The sequence below is a fragment of the Tamandua tetradactyla genome, chromosome 13 (assembly GCF_023851605.1).
Source record: "Tamandua tetradactyla isolate mTamTet1 chromosome 13, mTamTet1.pri, whole genome shotgun sequence".
NCBI classification, from domain to species: Eukaryota; Metazoa; Chordata; class Mammalia; order Pilosa; family Myrmecophagidae; genus Tamandua; species Tamandua tetradactyla.
In genome coordinates, this window is record NC_135339.1 from 29,555,224 (window position 1) to 29,581,087 (window position 25,864).

A 25,864-nucleotide genomic window follows, 5' to 3' on the forward strand; every position below is an offset into this window, starting at 1 on the left:
TACACTTCTCTATCACACAACAACTTTAAACTTACTGGATCTGAAATCAGTAAGTAACAAATCCTTCAGAGCAGTTCAGTCTGCTAAAAAGTGTTCTTTAATTTGACCCTGTGTAACTATTACTAAATGACAGGTTGACCAATTCTCATGAATAAGAATAACACAAAGTTTTTTCTGGCTCTTTAACCATAAACAGAGTAAGATCACTAGGTTCTATTGTATAAGAATCCTTTCAGAACCCATGACACGCACACACACACACACACACACACACACACACACACTTTCTCCAAAAACCATCACCAACTTACTTGGAATTAGTGCTACTGGTCGTACTTTCAGGGAAGACCCAATAACAATAAGGAGATCCACTTCATCTTTGTCATACTTCATGGCTCTGTGGAACTGTTCTGGTAAATTTTCACCAAAAAAGACAATCTCTGGTTTCATGATAGCAAGTGGTTCATCAGCTGGGCATCGAGGACAACGAGGAACCACCTACATGTTCAAGGTTTTGGTTGGGGGGGTGGGGGGGGGGGAGAGAAGAGAAAAGCACAAGTCATAGTCAACATTTCCACTCTTCCTAAAAATATATTTCAGCATTATCAAAGAAAAGAGTCAGAAGGACATAGATAAATAAGTAAAATAAAATGTAACCTAAATATCAATTGCCAGACAAACTTTACAATAGATATTATCACTAGTATAATAGCTGTGACCAACTACACCTGACATTCAAGAGTTTATCACATATTAACAAGAAAAAGACTGCATGTGTGTCTGTATGTGTGTGTGCAGAAAAAAATTATGACAGGTAATTTTAAAAGAATATGAATCAATATGTATAAAAAGTTCACCAAATATACTGGGACTTGATCTTTTAAAAAATAAGTACAAAACACAATGATTCCGTTCCAATATCCTAACCTTGTGTTCTCATCCCATCTGACAGGCACTAAAAGGGAGAATGAGGAGAAAACCCAAAAGAGTGATGGATTGTGGGAAGATGGAAGAGGAAGCTCCAGAAAATCAGTCCCTCCAGCACAACATACAGTAGACAGGCAGGAACTGTCTTCAACTATTTTGAAATGCCAGGGTCCAGCAACTAATACAAGGCATATATAGGCATGCCCTGTTTCATTGTGCCTCACTTTACTGCACTTTGGAGATACTGCATTTTTTACAAATTGAAGTTTTGTGGCAACCCTGCATCGAGCAAGTCTATCAACACCATTTTTTTCAACAGCATGTGTTCACTTCATGTCTCTGACATTTTGGTAATTCTCACAATAGTTCAAAGTTTTTCATTATTACATCTGTTATGATGATCTGTGATCTTTGATGTTACTATTGTAATTGTTTTGGGGTGCACAAATCAAGCCCATATAAGATGGCAAACTTAATCCATAAATGTCTGTGTTCGAACTGCCCTACCAACTGGCCATTCCTTATCTCTCTCTCTCCCCTCAGACCTCTCTATCCTCTGAAAAACAACAATACTGAAACTAAGCCAATTAATAACCCTACAGTGGCTTCTTAGGTGTTTAAGTGTAAGGAAATCACCAGAATGATTGGTCTCCCTCTTTAAATCAAAAGCTAGAAATGATTAAGCTTAATGAGGAAGGTATGTTGAGAGCTGAAACAAACAGCCAAGTTTTAAATGCAAAGAAAAAATTCTTGAAAGAAATTAAAAGTGCTATTCCAGTGAATACATGAGTAAGAAAGCAAAATAGCCTAATTACTTTTATGGAGAAAGATTTAGTGATCTGGACAGATCAAACCAGTCACAACATTCCCCTAAGCCAAAGGTCAGTCCAGAGCAAGGCCTAACTGTCTTCTATTCTATGAAGGCTGAAAGAGGTGAAAGCTGCAGAAGAAAAGTTTGAAACTAGCAGAGCACGTGCTGGTGCAGAAGCTGCAGCAAATTATCCAGAAGATCTACTTAAGGTAACTAATGAAAGTGGCTACACTACACGAAAGATTTTGAATGCAGTCAAACAGCCTTTTACTGTAAGATGTCATCTAGGACTTTTCATAGCTTGAGAGGAAAAGTCAATGCCTGGCTTCAAAGCTTCTAAGAACAGGCTGATTCTCTTCTTAGGAGCTAATGCAGCTGATGACTTTAAGTTGAAGCCAATGCTTTTTTTTTTTTTTTATTGTATAACAAATACAAAGAAAACAGCAGCAAGTAGATACAGGACAGATCAGAGTTTGTCATGGGCTACCATTCCATCATCACAGACTTTTCTTTCTAGCTGCTCCAGAACATTGGAGGTTAGAAGGAATACTTTCTATCTCAATTGAGTTTTTTGAAAAATAAGATATATAGACTAAATGTACAAATTAAAATATGTTTTTGCAAGAGGAAGAACAAAGGAATATCAATATTACATGGTGCTGAAAACAGATGGTCATTTATATTTTAAAACTTCAATTTCTATGTAAGACTAAAAGAAAAATGTTTATTTAGTACAAAATTTATATTTTGACTAGTGTATTTCCTAATTTAACTTATATGGACAGTTTAATTGAACACCGTAAGTACATGGAACCTTGAATAGAGCATGAGATTTTGTAGGTTTGTCTAGGATGGTGTGATGCCCTGATACTCCCAGAGTGAATAAAGTGAATAAAGAAGTATTTGTAAAGTTCCCTTGGGGGGATGAGGAAAAAGGGGGAAAAATTCAACTTCCCCATTTGGAGAATTCCTGATATTCTCACAAGCAGTGGGGACAACCAAATCAACAGGCCGAACCTTCAATCTTGGGGTCTGACCCTATCCCTGAAAAAGATAGGCTAAGCCTACTTAAAATCAGGCCTAAGAATCACTTCCAGAGAACTTCTTTTGTTGCTCAAATGTAGGCCTCCCTCTCTCTAAGGTGACATGGCAAGTGAACTCACTGCCCTCCCCACTCCCCACATGGGACATGACTCCCAGGGGTGTAAACTTCCCTGGCAACATGGGATAGAGATCCTAGAATGAGCTGGGACTCACCATCAAGGAATTGAGAAAATCTTCTCACTCGAACGTGGGAAGAGAAAAATGAGACAAAATAAAGTGTCAGTGGCTGAGAGATTTCAAAGGGTCAAGAGGTTATCCTGGAGGTTATTCTTATGCATTATATAGATATCCCCTTTTTAGATATGGTGTATCAGACTAGCAAGAGGGAAGTGCTTAAAACTGTAGAGCTATGTTCCTGTAACCATGTTTCTTGAAGGTAACTGCATAATGATATAGCTTTCGCAATGTGACTGTGTGATTGTGAAAGCCTTGTGTCTGATATTCCTTTTATCTATGGTATGGACAGATAAGTAAAAAATACAGATAAGGGGTGGTGAGATGGTAGCTTAATGGCAGAATTCTCCCCCGCCATGCCAGAGACCTGGGTTTGATTTCCACTGCCTGCCCATGCAAAAAAAAAAATAGATAGATAAGAAATAAACAAATAATACGGGGAATAAATGTTAAAATAAATTGAGTAGACTGAAATACTAGTGGTCAATGAAAGGGAGTGGTGAGGGGTATGGCATGTATGAGTTTCTTCTTTTTTCTTTCTTTTGCTAGAGAGATGAAAATGTTCAAAGAAAATGATCATGGTAATGATACTGTAAGCCACTGATTGTAACCATGTCAAGATATTTATATGTCAAGAAGGTTTGTATGTTTTATTGTTTATAATAAAAAAGATACAAAAAAGCAATAAATTTCAAAGCACAAACAGTTTGGTATGGGTTACAATTCCATAATTTTAGCTGTTCTAAGATGCTGGAGACTAAAAGAATCAATATAATGGTTCAACAATCATATTCATTTGTTAAAACCTACCTTCTCAGTATAACTCCATCATCACCTTCAATCTTTCTTCCACTCTTTAGGGGTATTTGGGCTATGCCCATTCTAACTTTTTCATGTTGGAAGGGGCTGTCAATAATACAGGGTAGGGGGACAGAACTAGCTGATGTTCTGGAGAGGCTGGCCTCTGTACGTCTCAGGACTTATCTGGTCCAGGGACCATCTGGAGGTCGTAGGTTTCTAGAAAGTTAACCTCGTGCATGGAACCTTTGAGAGTCTTATATATTGCCCTAGATGTTCTTTAGGATCGGCTGGAATAGTTTGGGTTGGGGTTTAGCAAGCTGTGATAGGTAGCAATGTCTAACTGAAGCTTGCCTTAGAGTGATCTTCAGAGTAGCCTCTCAGAGATTTGAACATTCTCAGCCACTGATATTTTGTTACACTTCTTTCCCCCCTGTTGGTTAGGATGGAATTGTTGATCCCATGGTGCTATAGGAGGACACATCCCTGGGAGTCATCTATGCCGTGAGGGAGATTTTCACCCCTGGACGTCATATCCCACGTAGAGGAGAGGGCAATTATTTCATTTGTAGAGCTGGGCTTAGAGAGAGTGAGGTAACATCTGAGCAACAAAAAAGGTCCTTCAGAAGTACTCTTAAGCATACCTATGGGTAGGCTAAGCTTCTCTGTAACCTACATAAGCTTCACAAGAGCAAGCCTCAAAATCAACGGCTTGGCCTCTTGATTTGGGTGTCCCTAATGTTTGATACCATATCAGGAGTTTCCCTGGTGGTAAAGTTTAATAGTTTCATATTTCTTCTCCTATCCCTCAAGGGACTTTGCCAATACATTTTGATTATCTGCTTTATATATTCTGGGATTTACCAGGCATTATATTAAGCTATACAGGACTAAAGGTCCTCATTAATTATTCTGGGTTGCCTGTGCGCTACCCAGACAGGCTGCGTTAGATTATGTGTAACAAAAAATTTAGATTCTGAACTAAATAAACCTTTCTTCCAAAGACTAGATAAGACTCTAAAATATAGACAAGGTCTTCCTTATTCCTTTGTTCTGGATTACCTTAATCTCTACCTGATCGGCTTCATTCTTATCTCTAAATACCAGGTTATACATATATGGAACAACCTCTCAAAATCCAGAAATAATAATTACCACTGCATACTAAATGTGACTGCTATAAGAGCTTATAATCTAGGACCCTGTTTTTTTTATAAGCATTTTCTAAAGGAGACCATACAGTAATTGCTCTATTATTTCCAGGAACCAGTGCTCTTTTACCATTCTGAAAATCCTAAAATTCTTTTTTTTTTTTATTAATTAAAGAAAAAAAAGAAATTAACACAACATTTAGAAATCATTAAATTCTACATATGCAATCAGTAATTCTTAACATCACACAGATGCATGATCATCATTTCTTAGTACATTTGCATCGATTTAGGAAAAGAACTAGCAAAACAACAGAAAAAGATACAGAATGCTTATATAGAGACAAAAATAAAACTAATAATATAATAAAAAAAGAAAAGGAAAAAGAAAAAAGAAAAAAAACAAAAGACACAAACAAAAAAAAAAAACTATAGCTCAGATGCAGCTTCATTCAGTGTTTTAACATGATTACTTTACAATTAGGTATGATTGTGCTGTTCATTTTTGAGGTTTTGTATCTAGTCCTGTTGCACAGTCTGTATCCCTTCAGCTCCAATTACCCATTATCTTACCCTGTTTCTAACTCCTGCTGGTCTCTGTTATCAATGACATATTCCAAGTTTATTCTCGAATGTCGGTTCACATCAGTGGGACCATACAGTATTTGTCCTTTAGTTTTTGGCTAGACTCACTCAGCATAATGTTCTCTAGGTCCATCCATGTTATTACATGCTTCATAAGTTTATTCTGTCTTAAAGCTGCATAATATTCCATCGTATGTATATACCACAGTTTGTTTAGTCACTCTTCAGTTGATGGGCATTTTGGCTGTTTCCATCTCTTTGCAATTGTAAATAATGCTGCTATAAATATTGGTGTGCAAATGTCCGTTTGTGTCTTTGCCCTTAAGTCCTTTGAGTAGATACCAAGCAATGGTATTGCTGGATCGTATGGCAATTCTATATTCAGCTTTTTGAGGAACCGCCAAACTGCCTTTCACAGTGGTTGCACCCTTTGACATTCCCACCAACAGTGGATAAGTGTGCCTCTTTCTCCGCATCCTCTCCAGCACTTGTCATTTTCTGTTTTGTTGATAATGGCCATTCTGGTGGGTGTGAGATGATATCTCATTGTGGTTTTGATTTGCATTTCTCTAATGGCCAGGGACATTGAGCATCTCTTCATGTGCCTTTTGGCCATTTGTATTTCCTCTTCTGAGAGGTGTCTATTCAAGTCTGTTTCCCATTTTGTAATTGGGTTGGCTGTCTTTTTGTTGTTGAGTTGAACAATCTCTTTATAAATTCTGGATACTAGACCTTTATCTGATATGTCATTTCCAAATATTGTCTCCCATTGTGTAGGCTGTCTTTCTACTTTCTTGATGAAGTCCTTTGGTGCACAAAAGTGTTTAATTTTGAGGAGCTCCCATTTCTTTCTTTCCTTCTTCATGCTCTTGCTTTAGGTTTAAGGTCCATAAAACCGCCTCCAATTGTAACTTTCATAAGATATCTCCCTACATTTTCCTCTAACTGTTTTATGGTCTTAGACCTAATGTTTAGATCTTTGATCCATTTTGAGTTAACTTTTGTATAGGGTGTGAGATATGGGTCCTCTTTCATTCTTTTGCATATGGATATCCAGTTCTCTAGGCACCATTTATTGAAGAGACTGTTCTGTCCTAGGTGAGTTGGCTTGACTGCCTTATCAAAGGTCAAATGTCCATAGATGAGAGGGTCTATATCTGAGCACTCTATTCGATTCCATTGGTCGATATATCTATCTTTATGCCAATACCATGCTGTTTTGACCACTGTGGCTTCATAATATGCCTTACAGTCAGGCAGCGCGAGACCTCCAGCTTCGTGTTTTTTCCTCAAGATACTTTTAGCAATTCGGGGCACCCTGCCCTTCCAGATAAATTTGCTTATTGGTTTTTCTATTTCTGAAAAATAAGTTGTTGGGGTTTTGATTAGCATTGCGTTTAATCTGTAAATCAATTTAGGTACGATTGACATCTTAACTATATTTAGTCTTCCAATCCATGAACACGGTATGCCCTTCCATCTGTTTAGGTCTTCTGTGATTTCTTTTAACAGTTTTTTGTAGTTTTCTTTGTATAGGTTTTTTTGTCTCTTTAGTTAAATTTATTCCTAGGTATTTTATTGCAATTGTAAATGGGATTCGTTTCTTGATTTCCCCCTCAGCTTGTTCATTGCTAGTGTACAGAAATGCTACAGATTTTTGAATGTTGATCTTGTAACCTGCTACTTTGCTGTACTCATTTATTAGCTCTAGTAGTTTTGCTGTGGATTTTTCAGGGTTTACGACGTATAGTATCATATCATCTGCAAACAGTGATAGTTTTACTTCTTCCTTTCCAATTTTGATGCCTTGTATTTCTTTTTCTTGTCTAATTGCTCTGGCTAGAACCTCCAACACGATGTTGAATAATAGTGGTGATACTGGACATCCTTGTCTTGTTCCTGATCTTAGGGGGAAAGTTTTCAATTTTTCCCCATTGAGGATGATATTAGCTGTGGGTTTTTCATCTATTCCCTCTATCATTTTAAGGAAGTTCCCTTGTATTCCTATCTTTTGAAGTGTTTTCAACAGGAAAGGATGTTGAATCTTGTCAAATGCCTTCTCTGCATCAATTGAGATGATCATGTGATTTTTCTGCTTTGATTTGTTGATATGGTGTATTACATTAATTGATTTTCTTATGTTGAACCATCCTTGCATACCTGGGATGAATCCTACTTGGTCATGATGTATAATTCTTTTAATGTGTTGTTGGATTCGATTTGTTAGAATTTTGTTGAGGATTTTTGCATCTATATTCATAAGAGAGATTGGTCTATAGTTTTCTTTTTTTGTAATATCTTTGCCTGGTTTTGGTATGAGGGTGATGTTGGCTTCATAGAATGAATTAGGTAGCTTTCCCTCCACTTCGATTTTTTTGAAGAGTTTAAGGAGAGTTGGTACTAATTCTTTCTGGAATGTTTGGTAGAATTCACATGTGAAGCCGTCTGGGCCTGGACTTTTCTTTTTAGGGAGCTTTTGAATGACTAATTCAATCTCTTTACTTGTGATTGGTTTGTTGAGGTCATCTGTTTCTTCTTGAGTCAAAGTTGGTTGTTCATGTCTTTCCAGGAACCTGTCCATTTTATCTAAATTGTTGTATTTATTAGCGTAAAGTTGTTCATAGTATCCTGTTATTACCTCCTTTATTTCTGTGAGGTCAGTGGTTATGTCTCCTCTTCCATTTTTGATCTTATTTATTTGCATCCTCTCTCTTCTTCTTTTTGTCAATCTTGCTAAGGGCCCATCAATCTTCTTGATTTTCTCATAGAACCAACCCCTGGCCTTATTGATTTTCTCTATTGTTTTCATGTTTTCAATTTCATTTATTTCTGCTCTAATCTTTGTTATTTCTTTCCTTTTGCTTACTTTGGGGTTAGTTTGCTGTTCTTTCTCCAGTTCTTCCAATTGGACAGTTAATTCCTGCATTTTTGCCTTTTCTTCTTTTCTGATATAGGCATTTAGGGCAATAAATTTCCCTCTTAGCACTGCCTTTGCTGCCTCCCATAGGTTTTGATATGTTGTGTTTTCGTTTTCATTCCTCCTTGACCCACTCGTTGTTTAAGAGTGTGTTGTTGACCCTCCACGTATTTGTGAATTTTCTGGCACTCCGCCTATTATTGATTTCCAACTTCATTCCTTTATGATCCAAGAAAGTGTTGTGTATGATTTCAATCTTTTTAAATTTGTTGAGACTTGCTTTGTGACCCAGCATATGGTCTATCTTTGAGAATGATCCATGAGCACTTGAGAAAAGGTGTATCCTGCTGTTGTGGGATGTAATGTCTTATAAATGTCTGTTAAGTCTAGCTCATTTATAGTAATATTCAAATTCTCTATTTCTTTATTGATCCTCTGTCTAGATGTTCTGTCCATTTATGAGAGTGGTGAATTGAAGTCTCAAACTATTATGGTGTCTATTTCCCTTTTCAGTGTTTGCAGTGTATTCCTCACGTATTTTGGGGCATTCTGGTTCGGTGCATAAATATTTATGATTGTTATGTCTTCTTGTTTAATTGTTCCTTTTATTAGTATATAGTGTCCTTCTTTGTCTCTTTTAACTGTTTTACATTTGAAGTCTAATTTGTTGGATATTAGTATAGCCACTCCTGCTCTTTTCTGGTTGTTATTTGCATGAAATATCTTTTCCCAACCTTTCACTTTCAACCTATGTTTATCTTTGGGTCTAAGATGTGTTTCCTGTAGACAGCATAGAGAAGGATCCTGTTTTTTAATCCATTCTGTCAGTCTATGCCTTTTGATTGGGGAATTCAGTCCATTAACATTTAGTGTTATTACTGTTTGGATAATATTTTCCTCTAACATTTTGCCTTTTGTATTATATATATCATATCTGATTTTCCCTTCTTTCTACACTCTTCTCCATACCTCTCTCTTCTGTCTTTTCGTATCTGACTCTAGTGCTCCCTTTAGTATTTCTTGCAGAGCTGGTCTCTTGGTCACAAATTCTCTCAGTGACTTTTTGTCTGAGAATGTTTTAATTTCTCCCTCATTTCTGAAGGACAATTTTGCTGGATATAGAAGTCTTGGTTGGCAGTTTTTCTCTTTTAGTAATTTAAATATATCATCCCACTGTCTTCTAGCTTCCATGGTTTCTGCTCAGAAATCTACACATAGTCTTATTGGGTTTCCCTTGTATGTGACGGATTGTTTTTCTCTTGCTGCTTTCAAGATCCTCTCTTTCTCTTTGACCTCTGACATTCTAACTAGTAAGTGTCTTGGAGAATGCCTATTTGGGTCTAATCTCTTTGGGGTGCGCTGCACTTCTTGGATCTGTAATTTTAGGTCTTTCATAAGAGTTGGGAAATTTTCAGTGATAATTTCTTTCATTAGTTTTTCTCCTCCTTTTCCCTTCTCTTCTCCTTCTGGGACACCCACAACACGTATATTTGTGCGCGTCATATTGTCATTCAGTTCCATGATCCCCTGCTCAAATTTTTCCATTCTTTTCCCTATAGTTTCTGTTTCTTTTTGGAATTCAGATGTTCCATCCTCCAATTCACTAATTCTAGCTTCTGTCTCTTTAAATCTACCATTGTAGGTATCCATTGTTTTTTCCATCTTTTCTACTTTGTCCTTCACTCCCATGAGTTCTGTGATTTGTTTTTTCAGTTTTTCTATTTCTTGTTTTTGTTCAGCCCATGTCTTCTTCATGTCCTCCTTCAATTTGATTTGGTTTTTGAAGAAGTTTTCCATTTCTGTTCGTATATTCAGCATTAGTTTTCTCAGCTCCTGTATCTCATTTGAACTACTGGTTTGTTCCTTTGACTGGGCCATATCTTCAATTTTCCGAGCATGATCCGTTATCTTCTGCTGGCGTCTGGGCATTTAGTCAGATTTCCCTGGGTGTTGGACCCAGCAGGTTGAAAGATTCTTCTGTGAAATCTCTGGGCTCTGTTTTTCTTATCCTGCCCAGTAGGTGGCGCTCGTCTGTCTGTGGGTCCCACCAGTAAAAGATGCTGTGGCTCCTTTAACTTTGGAAAACTCTCGCTGTAGGGGAGGGTCGCCAGCCGAAGCGGCTTGGGGGAGTGCCAATCCGAATCTCCCAGCCGGCCCGGGGCGCCAAGCGTGGCAGGAGGGCGCTGGCCGCCGCGGCTTGGGGGAATGCCTATCCACCGTTCCCAGCCGGACCGGGAAGTCGCGTGTTTGGTAAGAACCCTGGTCGCCGGTCTCCGCGGCTTGGGGGATCTCTGATCCAATTCTCCCAGCTGGTCCGGGGGGCTGCGCGTGGGAGGGGGGGGCGCCAGCCGCCGCGGCTTGAGGGGATCGCCTGTCCAATTCTCCCAGCTGCCTGGGAAGGAGGGAGGGAGGGACTCTGGCCGCCTGCTGCCCCGGCCCGGGGAAGCGCGCGCCCCTCGGTAATCTCACCGCAGCGGGTTCTCCCAGCCAGTCAGCCGTTCCAGAATGTGGTACGCTGTCTTCTTGGTCTCTGTCGTGGCTCCGGGAGCTGTTCTGTACTGTTTCTACTTCCCCAGTAGCTATTCTGGAGGAGGAACCAAGACCCGCGCGTCTTACCTAGCCGCCATCTTCTCCGGAAGCTTAATATTCTTTTTTTTTTTTTTTTTTTTTTTTTTACATGGGCAGGCACCGGGAATCAAACCCCGGTCCTCGGGCATGGCAGGCAAGGACTCTTACCTGCTGAGCCACCACGGCCCAGAAAATCCTAATATTCTTAAGCATTAGGTTAAGTCACCTCTTCTGTACTGTAGTAAAACAAGGTCTGGATGACAGCAAATTACAAACTGATTTACTGAATAATTTAAGCCGACTATTATTCCCTACTGCTCACAAAAAAAGATGTCTCTCAAAATATTATTGTTCAGAGAAGATATAAAACAAATAAGAAAAAAAAAAATACTGGTCATGGACAATATACTCGGTCATCCAAGAGCTCTGATGAAAATATACAAGATCAATGTGTCATGGCTGCTACCACAACATCCATTGCACAGGGCTTGGATCAAGGATTAACTTTGACTTTCAAGTTTTATTACTTAAGAAATACATTTTCTAAGGCTATAAGCTGCCATGGACTGTGATTCCTCTCATGGATCTGGGCAAAGTAAATTGAAAGCCTTCTGTAAAGTGTTCACCATTCTAGATGCCATTAAGAACATTCATGAATTCCCAGGAGGTAAAAATATCAACATTAGTAGGAGTGTGGAAGAATGTGATTCCAACCTCTGCAGGGTTCAAGACTTTGGTGGTGGAAGTAATTGCAAATGTGGTGTAAACGGCAAGAAAACTAGAATTAGAAATGCAGTCTGAAGATGAGACTGAAATGCTGCAATCTCAGGACAAAACTTGAATGGATGAATTGTTTCTCATTGGTGAGCAAAAAAGTGGTTTCTTGAGATGGAATCTACTGAAGATGCTATGAACATTGTTGAGATGACAACAAAGAATTCAGAATAGATGATAAAGCAGTAGCAGGACTTGAAAAGACTAACTTCGATTTTGAAAGTTCTGCTGTGGGTAAAATATTATCAAACAGCATGCTACACAGAAGTCTTTCACAAAAGGAAGAGTTAATTGCAGCAAATTTCATTGCTGTCTTATTTTTAAAAATGGCCACAGCCAACCAACCTTCAGCAACCAGTACCCAGATGAACAGCCATCAACATCAAAGCAAGACCCTCCACCAGCCAAGAGATTAAGATTCACTCACTGAAGGCTCAGATGATGGTTAGCATTTTTTTAAACAGTAAAGTATTTTATAATTAAGGTATATACACTGCTTTCTTTAAGCATAATGCTACTGCATACTTCATAGATCACAACACACTATAAACCTAACTTCTATATGCACTCGGAAACCAAAAAAATTGTATGGCTTGCTTTACTGCAGTGGTCTGGAACTGAACCTGAAGTATCGCCAAGGTATGCCTGAATAGACCAAAGGAATTAAACTGAGAGGTCAGAAATCAACCGTCACATTTAGGGCCAACTGGCTTTTGAGAAGAGGGCAAAGATGATTCAAATTGGAAAAAAATAGTTTCTTCAACAAATGGGGCTAAGAACACTGGATGTCACTCGTAAAAAGAATGAAGGTGAACTCCTGCCTCACAATATTTTTTTAAAAACCCCAAATGGATCAAAGGCCAAGATATAAATGCCAGAACTATAAAAGTGCTTAAGAAAAAAAAAACGTAGGGAAGCATTTTCAGGACTCAGTGTAAGGCAATGGCTGTCTAGACTTTACACCCAAAGCACAAGCAATGAGAGAAAAAATAGATAAATGGGATCTTTTCAAAATAAGAACTTTTGGGGCGGTGTGATGGTGGCTCAGTGGCAGAATTCTTGCCTGCCATGCCAGAGACCTGGGTTCAATTACCAGTGTATATCAAAGGACTTAATTATGACAGTAAAATGACAACCCACACAATGGGAGAAAATATTTGGAAACCACATATTCATTAAGAGTTTATTATTAAGAATATATATTAAAAAAATCCATCTCAACAACAAAAAAGCAACCCGATTTTGAAATGGGCAAAAGACTTAACTAGACATTTCTCAAAAACAAACAAACAAAATAAAAGTAACAAAAAAGCACGTGAATAAATGCCCAAAACACCATTAGGGAAATGCATATCAAAACCACAATGAGCTATGATTCTACATGCACTAGAATGGCTACTATTAAAAAAACGGAAAATTACAAGACTGTAAGAAGATGTGGAGAAATAGGAACATTCAGCCAACCACCTCACGATCTGGCTTTTTTTGTCTAGATGGTAAGGAACCAATTTCATTATTTTTAAAGATATGATATAATGTTTTTACAGAAACACACACATTTCCTTCCTGGATCTTTCTATATCACATAAATACTTTTAGTAAAGATAGTATATGAAGGCAAAAAAGCAAACAACAACAACAAAAAAAACAAAACAAGAGAACAGAGATAGGCACAACTCTTAAAATATGGGTAATAAATTACCTGATTAAAAATATCTCCTCGTACAGCTTCACAGTCAACTTTGTATTTACAAATCAGGCAAGACGCTGTTGCAAAAGAACCTGTAATCAATATATATATGTATATAAATGAATGCGGTTTGTTAAAGGGATAGAAATTTCCATTTCTTGAACATATAACAAAGATTAGAAGCTCTCTGATTTTAAGAGTCTCCATGAAAGAATCTAAGGGATGGTGAATTTTTAAAAATGTAAAAAAGCAAATACGTAAATACAGAGAGAACCAAATTCTCAAGAGCTGAAGTGGTATAATGATGCCACCTAAAAAGCTACTCATTGTAAAAAATATGGATTAAAAATAAATAAATAATAGGGGGAACAAATGTTAAAAATGAATTGAGTAGAGGGAAATACCAGTGGTCAATGAGAGGGAGGGGAAAGGAGTATGGTATTATGAGTTTTTTCTTTTATTTCTTTCCCCAGAGTGACGTAAATGTTCTGAGAAATGATCATAGTGATGAATATACAACTATGTGATGATACTGTGCGCCACTGATTGCACACCAAGTATGGAATGTTCACACGTTAAGAATGTTCGCCAGAATGATCTAAAGTTACGCGTATTTGTTTTGTTTGGTGTTTGTTTGGTGTTTAAAAAATTTTTTAAATTAATAATAATAAAAAAGAATGTTCGCATTGTATGTTGATAGATTAATAAAAATCTAAAAAAAAAAAAAGCTACTCATTAAAAAAAAAAAAACTCTATATCTATCTCCAGGGCTAAAAATTGCAGTTAGAAGGTTACAATTCTATTACTTTACATCAACAATTGTGTTTTGAAAACATTTTAGAAAAATGGCTAGTGGTTAAAATTTAACAGTTCAGACTTCTTGTTTGAGATTTAAACTTTTAGATTTCTGAATCCCATACTATATAGCTCCTTCGGTTTTATAAATTAAAGATAACATGTTTCTTCCTACATGGCCAATACACTTTCACAATTAGAAAAGGTTCTTTGAAAAATTTCACTGTCTTTTGAAATCCAAAAGTACCTTAATATATGATGTTTCATATAATTAATCATCAAAGCTAAGACTTCAGTTTCATTTTCTGCACTCTACTTTTCTTAGGTTATTTACAACTGGTTAACATATTAAATAATAATAGAGATTTATTAATCTCTATTCCTGGATGGCAGACTACTTTATAATATTAATTCTTCCTATAAAACTAATTACAAAAATGTATTTCTGCAGTTCAGAAATACTGCAATTCTTAATTTACTAACCGTGACACTGAATTATCCTTTGTATTCCTGCAACCTGTTCCAGTGTATCTATGTTCTGAGTATAGTTGCGAAGTAGCTTTCCTTCCTTATCTGACAAGGCTATGAACTTGTGACAGAGAGATGGTTGGAATTGTCCAGGATATATTTCCTATATAAGGCAAAAGGTAGAAGAAATATTAATTAAAGAAATAAATATGTAGATGTCATGTTTAGGTCAATAAATAAACACCTTTGATCCAGAAAAACTATCAAAGATAATACCCATGATTTTAAAAATGAAATATATATTTTAAAAGTATTTAGATGGATGCAACACACCTACAAAAGGATTATTGTTGTAGAACGTATACAAATCAGGATTTAGTGAACTTGACCCCTTGAATTAAAGGATAAAGTACCCATAAACATCCCTAGTAAAGGTTAATAGATATTTTAATAAAAGTCAGAAGTAATACACGCCTTAAGATATAACTAAATTTTGCTGGCTGCAAATTTAGATTTTTTTTAAGGAAAAAGGGGAGAGATGTAAAAACAGAAATTACAGATATCAAAGGTATGGTGAGGAACTTTTTCATTAAACTAAAAAAAAGGCACTGTCAACATAAAATGAAAATTTTTTTGATTCGTCATTCATTATAAATATCAACCTGTTGGAAGTTTAAAGCTAAAGTTTTAATTCCTTACCAAAATTGTTTTCCTTCCACTGCACAGGCACATACTGGTATAGTATAGAGTTGCTCATGAATGCTGAGTTGCTGGATTTTGTGTGTGTGTTTTTCCCCCCAAATAATGCTTCAATGCTGTTTCTTCTTTAAAAACAAAGAATTCAGATATACACATGGCAAAAAGATCAGAGAGAAAGTATCAATTTTAGTCCTCCCAACTTTTGACAGTGTTCTTTTTATTAAATTTCATCTAGTTAGTGCTATGGCAAAGGAAGTTTTTTCTCTACTTTTTCTTTCAAGTAGCACTGCTATCTACTTACTTCCTTACCATTTATTACAGGCCCTATCCTATTACAATCTAGCAAAAACTATATACAACCATATGTCCATCAATAGGGAGACTGGTTGTATGAAGAAGGTTCATCCATTATAGTGGAATAATATGCAGCCATTAAAAAGAATGAGGGAGAACTAGATGCACTGTCCTTAAAGATGGTCCATAACACACATGAAAAAAGCAAGTTAGTCAGCAGTGTGTATGGCTTGTTTTTTGTTATTTTTATTAAACAAAAATGGAAATTATATAAACATGTATATAGATATGTCCATATAAACTTCAATCAAATCAAGAAGGATGTAAACAAGCTGTAAACAGGGGTGGAGGAAATTTTACTTTTGACACTACACAAAAAAAGCTAAATGATGAGATTACAGATACTTCACTTTTTACCTATTTAGTATTTCAAAACTTGAAAAAAAAACTTATCTACCACACAAACAGAGGGATACTTTTAGGTAAAACTTCAAAATAAGCAAACGCATTTATACTTACTATCATGTATATGCCCATACGCTGCTGAAAATCTATTATATAGAAAACCAACAATTTTGCCTCACATTGAAAATTTAGTAATATGTAAATTTCTAAAGTTTTAAAAAAAAAGAATAATACATATGGGAAGAATTAGCAAGTGAAGAGCTTATTAAAATAAATTTTCACAGAAAACTCAAAATCACATTTGTCATTTTAAACAAAGTTATAGGAAGAGCTCCCCATATACACATTATGTTTTGCTACCCTGCATTTGTGCTAGACCAACCACTGCATTCTCTCCAGGATACTTTGTTTCGGCGCATTTACATTCAAGAGATCAAACATGACAATCTTATTAAAGCTTCCTCTGGAAAGAACTGTTTGAGTATTTTAATACATGTTACAACAGGCTAGGTAGCAGATAAAATGGAAGCTAAAGTAGTAGGGAAGATGATGACAGCATGCCAAACGCCTAACAAGGAGGAACACCCAATTCCAGGGCATGGTCAGGGAGCACAAGGGCCAAATCTCCGCCTCCTCGACTTAACTCTTGTGCTTTACCACCGCCTCATATCCACCCCACCACACTCCATTTTTATTAAAGGGGAAGGTAAGAAGCACAAAGTATGGGGCACTAGATTTAGCTCTACATTTGCTTCCCCTCATATACAATCCATAATAGTTCAGGGTAATTTCGTTCTTAAGAAGGTCAAGAACTAATTCCTGCAGTCCAGAATAATCAATGAAGGATTTTTTTGTTTGTTTTTTAAACCTACATTATGCGTTAGAACCTCCATATTCGCTTTTTCTTTCAAATATGAAGTGGACTATGTCTGAATCAGATTTACATAAATATAGTTAAGGAAATAAGGCATGGGGGCATGGGTGGTTCACTGGTAGAATGCTTGCCTGCCATGCAGGAAACCCGGGTTCGATTACCGGATCATGCGCGCGCGCGCGCGCACACACACACACACACACACACACACACACACACACGAAAGGAATAAGGTAAGTTAGCTCAGTTCAAAGAAAAACAGGCCATCCTAGATCTGAACATCCTAAATCACAGTAGTCAATCACATGGGCTGGGTCATTCTGTTATTGCCACAGGGATCCTTACAGATTCATAGTGGATGCAGAACTGGCACCAATGGCTTGAAACATTATAATAGACACCTTGCTTCACAGCTCTGTCCAGACACATACAAACAATCTAGTATGTGGCTACTGACAATCACTATGGTCAAAATTAAAGTACAGAACTATCTACCACAGTGAGTTGTCATGCAGAAATAATGGCTTTCCCCCACAGATGTTATTTATCCCTGCTTTTTGTTATTCTCAAAATTTCTAGCAATCTCAATTGAAGACCCCAGTCAAAGGCAAGATTCTTCAACGTTTTGGAGAGGTCAATGTTTGTAATATCCACTTTCCCCTACAGGGCAGAGGAAGCAGCAGTAAGTAGAGCTGGTAAGAAAACAGAACCTAAATTTTCCATGCTCCCAAAAGAAGAGATGAAACAGATCAATCTTAATAAAGAAAATCCTCATAATCCTTTCCTTGTTTCATTCATCCCACAAAACCACACTTGAAAAGACTACAAGTATTCTATCTAATTAATACTTACTATTGATAAAGTTCATTGCTTGACAAAGAAGCTGAACAGGACTTTTTTTTTTTTTTTTAAACAATCTGTTCCCTTAGCAACCCAGAAGTCAGCTATTTTTTCCCACATAGGGCTGGATAATAAATTTTAGGTTTTACAAATCACAAGTTCTCTGCCAGAACTACCCAACTCTGCCACTGTAGTGCAAAAGCAACCTCAAATACAGAAATAAGCATGGCTGTGTTCTAATAAAACTTTATGGATACTGACATTAGAATGTCATATAATGTTCATGTACCACAAAAAACTCTTTTCATTTTCTTCCCCAACTACTTCAAAATGCATTCTTAGCTCATGGGCTGTATAAAAATAAGCAGCAGTTACATATGGACTAAGAATCTAACCTAACCTTACACAAGAGAATTTAGTCAAGCTCTTACTTATCACTTACTTAATGAACTTTTGGTATTTGCCAGGTATAACACAAGCACTTCACTTCAGCTTTATAGTAATGCTGTGGACCAAGTCAAGGGCTGAGTTTTTTATTTTGAAAGAGTTGCAATGAAATACAAAGAATACATGACAGACTGGAACATAACCATGCTTACTCATTAGTGTAATGTCTATGGCTGCTTTTCTACTACAGTGACAGAGTTGAGTAGTTATAATAGACACCCTATGTGGCCTGTAAAATGGGCCATATTTACAATCTGGAGCTTTACAGAAAAAGTTTGCTGATCCTGCTGTAGACATATATATCCCCACTTTATAGATGAGAAAGATACAGAAATAACTTATCAAAATTCTCAAGAGTCAGAAAGTGGCAAAACTATTCTTCAAATTCATTTGATTGTCCAAAGTCCAGTTCTTAATCATTATGCAATCACGCCTTAATTTTTGATCCCTCCCTCAAACATTTAATCTTTCTTGTAGAAATAACTAATATTTCTATTAGTTATTGCACGATCAGACTAGTGAGTAAACCTGACTTTGCACATCTCCATGTGATTATGAGAGGGTGTTATTCCAATCAGCCTCCAATGTAAAAAACATTTTTTAAGAATCTGTAATGTTCCCATGAATCAGTATGAAAAAGAAAAGCATCTTAATAAAAAGAAAAAATGGCTAAAATCAAACTGGTAATTCAAAGATCTAGCCATGGCCAGTAGTAGTAAAGTAGTTACCCACACTAATAAATAAAAACTGATACCAATATAAGTTTTAGAAGATATTAATTTTTCACCTACACATTGATAGTTTTCAAACTGCTTTAAAAACAACTTAGGGTGGGCTACAGTGTCTCAGCAGGCAGAGTTCTCGCCTGCCATGCAGGAGACCGGGGTTCACTTGCTGGTGCCTGCCCATGCAAAGAAAAAAAAAAAAAACAATCTAGATATCTATCAGTGGGTGTAATATACTGCCATATAATTATAAAATAGAATACTATGCAACCTTTTAAAAAAGTGACTTATATCTGGTAAGAGTGATTAGGAAACAAATTCCAAGAATATCAGTTGGGGAGAAGAAAGCAAAGTAGAGAACAGTGTATATGATTCTACTGGAAATCATCTGTTAAAGTAATTATTAACAATGAAAGGGAGGGGTAAGGGGTATGGTATGTATGAATTTTTTCTGTTTTCTTTTTAGTTTTTTCTGAATTGATGCAAATGTTCTAAGAATTGATCCTGATGATAAATACACAACTATGTGATGATATTGTGAATTACTGATTATACATGTAGAATGGAATGATCATAAGGTAAGAATGTTTGTGTGTGTATGCTGGTATGTTTAATAAATAAATAAATAAATAAAAGAAGCTATTAAAAATTTACATTGGCCCCTCCACTTGAACCAACAAGCAAATTCAATTTTTCTTTTCTGGAAGGATACCTAAGAAAATGGTTTACCAAGATAATCTTTGAGAGAGATCAGAGGCTATATAAGGAAGACTGAAAGGAGAAGTAGTCTGACTCTTAATGTTTTGTACTGTTTGAATTTCTCTTAAAATCACATACATTCATATTTTAAAAATTATTTTAATGCTAATAGTGTATTGTGGGTTTGTGAGGAGGCCAAGGTGTCTTAATCACATTTCTGATAGGAGTATATTTTAGTTCAAACTTTCCAGATGGTGATATGGAAAAACCAAACAGGAGCCTTAAGAAATGAACTAGCAATTTCACGTTCAAGAATTTAACCAAGAATATTGGAGAAATCTGAAAGGAAAATTTTAACACCATTTTTAATAGTAGAAAGTAAGAAATTTCCAAAATGTACACTTGGGAAATTACAGTATACCTTTTGATGAATATTATAGCCCGTTTTTGTAATAAAAATATCCAGCTATAAGTTACTTACATTTATACATATGTAATCCATGTACACATGAGATATTAACATAGCTCCTTTTTTCCCCTTTATCTCTACTTTCCATTTTTTGGTAATAAGTTTGTTTTAAAATCTTTATCCTTATAATTACATAATCTAGTGTGCATGTACATTATCAATAAAGTAATCATTCAGTTAACATATTCAATAAAATATATAAAGAAATAAAAATACAAAGTAAATTATTTTTTTAAGTAAATAAAAATGTCAAATATATAAAAATATATTTTTGAAACTAAGTTCACAAAAATTCAGGCCATATTCGTTCCTCTACTTTTCCCTGAGTTTATTTAAACACTTTAGGGGAAGAATATGCACTGAAGTCAATATGAAATAGCACTGACACTTTTATTTTTTAAGTCGTTTTATACATTATTAAATCAGTTTCAACTTTACTGCCTATATACAACCACTCACCATCACTAAATTATTTTAAACTCCTGAGAATCATGACCACAACTCATTATCAACTTAAATCCTTATTCTGCAGAAGAAAGATTCAGAACACAGCTATATGGCATTATAATTAGCCTCAACTATTCCTGGGTGAAAGAATTCAAACTGGTACCACAACCAGACACACTGTAACGAATTGCTCCTGCATTTTGCAGGGGACACTGGCAAGGTCTGGAGACATTTTGTCAGGACTGTGTGAGTGCGACTGCCATCTAGTGGGTGGAGGCCAGGGATGCTGCTCAACATCCTACAATGCACAGGTCAACCCCACTCTCTCACACACACACCTGACACACATCCACCCCCCACCCCCAAATAAAAAATTATCCTGCCCAAAATGTCAATAGTGCCAAGACTGAGAAACTACTTTAATGGGCCAGTAACCCCTTTAACACACCTCTCCATTACATCAAATTTCCAAATTTAAGTTCCTTCTCAATATAATCAGAGGCTTGATAGATGGTGGAGAAACTCTTCTTTCCTTTCAGATGCCTAAATTTCAGCAATAATTCTTTCGTTTTCGTGGCTTCATATTAAATTCATTTTCTCTTAAAATCAGTAAAAATGAGGAATCATTTTAATGAACTTTCTGCCCTGTACAGTATTTTATTAGTATTTTATTCATAGAATAGTTTAGGGATCTAGCAAAAATAAAATTATAATCTGTACATGCCCATCATCCTCCACTTCTGGGTACTATCCTATATTCTTTGACCTTATTTCTCCTTAAGCTCTCTTTAGCTATTAATTTTTAGACCCAAATTACCTCATATTGTCTTTCCTACCTACTACTACTAATTTTCAGGCCTACTTCAACTAGAAACTTTCTTTTAGTCTATGTGTCATTTAAGTATGGACACAGAAGTATACATGGAAAACTATAATAAAGCTTAACTAGTTTATACAGCTGTAGTAAGTTATGTGAAAACTCAGAAAGGCAGTAAAGCAAAATTAAGTTTATATTATTAGGCTTGGGACAGCATACCATCTCTAAATGATTGGATTTAAATTTTTTTTCAGTTTATCAACAATAAAAATACAGAAAACTTTTTTCAATTTTATAGAGAAGTCAAAGAACTACCTGCCTGTCCACCCACCTTTTCTTCCATGTGATATAAAATTTGTACAGATAGATTAAGAGCATTGTAACATTTTAACAGTATGCCATTTTTTCCAAATTTATATATTTTAGCTTCTCTTAGGTACTGCCTAGATTTCTATTAAATACATTTTAAAAGTTATTAGAATCTGTTTCTATCAGAGTAATTCTGAATTGCTTCCATAGATTCTTTCATGTAGAAGCTAGTTTAAACTAAAAATGAATACTTAGTTTGTACATCAGACAGCTAAATTTACAATCTTCACCTTGCTATTTCTACTCAGTTATCAGTTTTCCAAGAGTCAGATGACCACTTTAAAAAATATATATAAAAAATTGCTACCATAGAACATCAAAATTCAGTTATTCAACTTACAGTTTGTAACTTCAATAGATAATATAGCATTTACTAACTTCAATAGATAATATAGCATCTACTTATGTAGACCGACATAAGAGAAAAAAGCTTACAAAGAGTGAGTTTGGGCAACATATTTTTTCTCAGAACAGAGAATTTGAGCAAAAATCCTGACTCAAGCTTTTACAATCAGATTTAAGAGCAATTTCCAGTTACCAGATGGCCTTCTAACAGTATCAATTTTTGCTAACTAGAGCTATAATACCAATCTCCTAGATCAATTCAGGTAGCCCATATGACTAAGTGGTCTTGAAAGCCATGAAACAGCACTGCTAAACACTGCTGTTAAAACATTACGTCTCGGGCAGGCCATGGTGGCTCAGCAGGCAGAATTCTCGCCTGCCATGCCAGAGGACCTGGGTTCGCTTCTGGGTGCCTGCCCATGTAAAAACAAACAAACAAACAAACAAAAAACACATTTCATCTTCATCAATTAATAATCTTGTAAGTCAGAAACACAACCAAAGCAGGTACAAACCAGGTGTCTGCTGTCCCATGGTCAAACTAAAACCCTAACAACACTAATTACCATCAGAAACCCTCTTAAGTCCTGAGAGAGAAGAAAGTTGAAACTAAAGGCTAGATATAGATGACCATCACTACTGCTGATATATGAAGTAAAAAGTTAAAATTTTAAAAAAAAGTTACAATTTTCATTCGTTTCAAATTAACTGATGGAAAGATTCAAGTTTAGCATTTAAATCATATTCAAGGATTTTCTATATAATTTTTTTTCATTTTACTCTAATACCCGTTTATATAATACACTTGGATGAAACAAAATTATAGTTCTTCAATGATATACACCAATTAAACTAATCCCATTTACTCTGAATTAGCAGAGCCTTTCCCTCCTATAGTAATATAAATAGATCACGTAGCCTTAAAGTAGCTGAAGTCTTCCTTTAATTAAAATTCAGGTTCACTAATTTAATTTTCAGATTCGCTTATAAACACCCTTTTACATATACTGAAGTATAGCAATAACTTAATTTCTTTCCATAAGACTTAAACTGTAGAAAAGACCAAAAAAAGTTTAAATAACAAACTTATTGGGAATGGTACAGTGTAACAATAAATTTTATACTGCAGAACAGTGCTGTCCTATAGAAATATAATGCAAGCCATGTACGTAAATTAATAACAAAATATTTCACGTTCTTTTTCTGTACTATCTTCAAAGTCTGGTATATTTTTCATATGAGCACATCTTAACACACGTTGAACACTCTAGTGCCACAAGAAGCTAGTGGCTTTTGAACTGAAAAGTGCAGCTCTAAAGACTACAGAGCAGCATAAGAATCCTTTTCAATCTACTGATTAACATGCACCCTTAGAATCTTCTGCACCTCTAATCACAAAATGAGTTTTCTGGCAAATACTCATGTTTTAAATGTGTCTACTACAAAATATACTAAATGGATGTTATAATCTTTAGAACCCATAAAAAATGTTATTAAATAAAAAAATTTATGAAAATAAAAAGTGACATTACTTTTATACAGAATACTAATCTCTCAAAAACACCAGGCAATACAAATAAAGGCCATAATTGAAGTGCAAATTTGAAAGATATGCAATAGTTTCTTCTTTGGAAGGAAGTTTTATCCTAAAATGAAGAAAAGTGGATAATACTCCCTTCTTGGAATGAAGGAGTGTGGATAAAATGACTTTTAAATTCACTGATGTTATACCACACAATACTAGCACCCATTTTCTAGACAGTGAATGGTGAAGTTAAAAGGCCCATCCATAAACAAAATATTTTTTTTTGCTAGAGGAGACCAAAAGAACAATTAGAAGAGTTTGCAGTACCTTTGCAAACTTGAAGAATGGTCTTGGATCTTTTCTAAAATATTCAATGTCAAACATTGCTTGAGGATCTGGAAGGTCTGGGAAGTCTACTGCAAGGCGTGCATAAATACCATCTCTTGACCTGAAGTCAGGTATTCCACAGGAAACGGACACCTGAAATAAGCATGGCATAATTTGTACAATTAATTCTTATAGCTCTATAATTACTGCCTCTCTTACCATACAACTGAGAAGGAAAATTTCCAGTTTGAAAATTGAAGCTTCTTTTGCGGAAGAGAAACACTACCCTATTCTAATTTTGAATAGAAATAAAACCAAATAAACCAATAATTAAATCTACCTTATATTCCTGATTAAAATTGGAAATAGTGAAGTGGAAATAGTTCAGGCTAATTAAAAATTTTTAAGCACATAATCTACAAACTGAAGCAGCCAAATCTGACCAAGAGAAAGGAGTACCCAATTTCAACAAATTATTTTAAATAGAAAGCAGGCAAAAATTTCTATCAGCCTAGTTTTTCCCAAATGTCTCATGTGATCAGGGTCTGTTACCACAAGAATACCAGATTTCTACATTTTCTTTAAAACCTATGTTGTACAATATTTCAATTCTTAATTTTTCTTAAGAATAGATTTTGACCCTATACATATTCTACAAATAAATCCTGACAAATCATAGAGATTTTTCAGAAGTTATTATTTTGTTTCACAAATTTACCAGAACTGACTTCACTCTGACCTCCAAGTAAAACAAATTGTCTAAATAAGACCTGGGAGCAAAACATTACTACTCCCGATGACCATTCAAGATTAAATATCACCCTCTCACAACTTTAAGTGTAAGAAAACAGGACTGGCTTTTACTTCAGCAGTTGCCCTGGTCACTAACATAATGCAACATACTCTGCATTCAACACACAATTACAATAGCCTTAGGTGGCTACTTAACTGCAACCCTAAAATAGGTCCAATCAAAAATGTCAAATCAGCACAATCACATCACCTCAATTTAAAATGGAGGGAAAGCAGGGATCTGTTACCTTCCCAATACTAACTTTTTTACTGTGAATGCCAATTAGTTTCCTGGTTTCCCTATGAAGATCAAGCATATATCCAGGGTCTCCACCACACCGTGACAAATCTTGATACAAGCAGAATTATAATTTCCTGAAACTTCTTTAGGAGCTGTGGTTCAATGTTAAAAAAAAAAAAGCCTTGCCTCAATGCCACTAACCTCCTGTGCTATGAACAGAAACAAATATCTTTAAAGATTTTTTTAAAAAAACTGAACTAATTCAGTAACTGCTGCTGCACTCATTTTTACTCCTTTTTTTTTTTTTGCATGGGCAGGCACCAGGAATCTGCATTCATTTTTTATCCGTTTCCAAACATATACACCAATTATCAAGGAAGGATAAATCCTAAACCAAAAATGTGTTTCTTAATTAGAAAAGGCCTAAGAAAAAGTATATAGCCCTCCCTCCTTTTTCTAGTGTTTAATACATCTTACATACCCCAGCTCCAGTTAGAACTATTATTTTTTTGCATTCTTGCAGTAATTTCACAGCATCTTCAATTGTATTAATATCTTTTCTTTTTTTCCTTTTTGGTGGTTCTGAAAGGATATTGATAACAATCTGCCACAAGGTCATATCATCCAGTTCAGGTGGGGGAATTGTTTCTGGCAGTAAATCTTTAAGAATTGTTCGCGGGTCTGTGCCAATCATGAGATGCTGCTGAACAAAAGTATATGGACCTGTATGAAGAGGGAAAAGGCTTAAATCAAATCTACTTCCAAGTAATTCAAAATCTTATTTCCT

General features: G+C 35.7%; 1 protein-coding gene across 6 annotated transcripts in view; it reads right to left on the reverse strand.

The window, feature by feature from the left end:
* SIRT1 (sirtuin 1) overlaps window positions 1–25,864 on the reverse strand; it is a 180,103-nt gene that overhangs the window by 150,551 nt on the left and 3,688 nt on the right. For 5 of the 6 annotated variants that reach the window (XM_077125132.1, XM_077125133.1, XM_077125134.1 and 2 more), the window contains exons 3-7: window positions 25,559–25,800; window positions 24,045–24,197; window positions 14,778–14,925; window positions 13,512–13,591; window positions 312–498 (exon numbers count right to left, since the gene is read on the reverse strand). In XM_077125132.1, the coding sequence (XP_076981247.1) occupies window positions 312–498; window positions 13,512–13,591; window positions 14,778–14,925; window positions 24,045–24,197; window positions 25,559–25,800 (810 nt within the window). Of the gene's footprint in view, window positions 1–311; window positions 499–13,511; window positions 13,592–14,777; window positions 14,926–15,461; window positions 15,587–24,044; window positions 24,198–25,558; window positions 25,801–25,864 lie in introns of those variants that run through there. The other variant, XM_077125136.1, reaches the window with a different exon arrangement.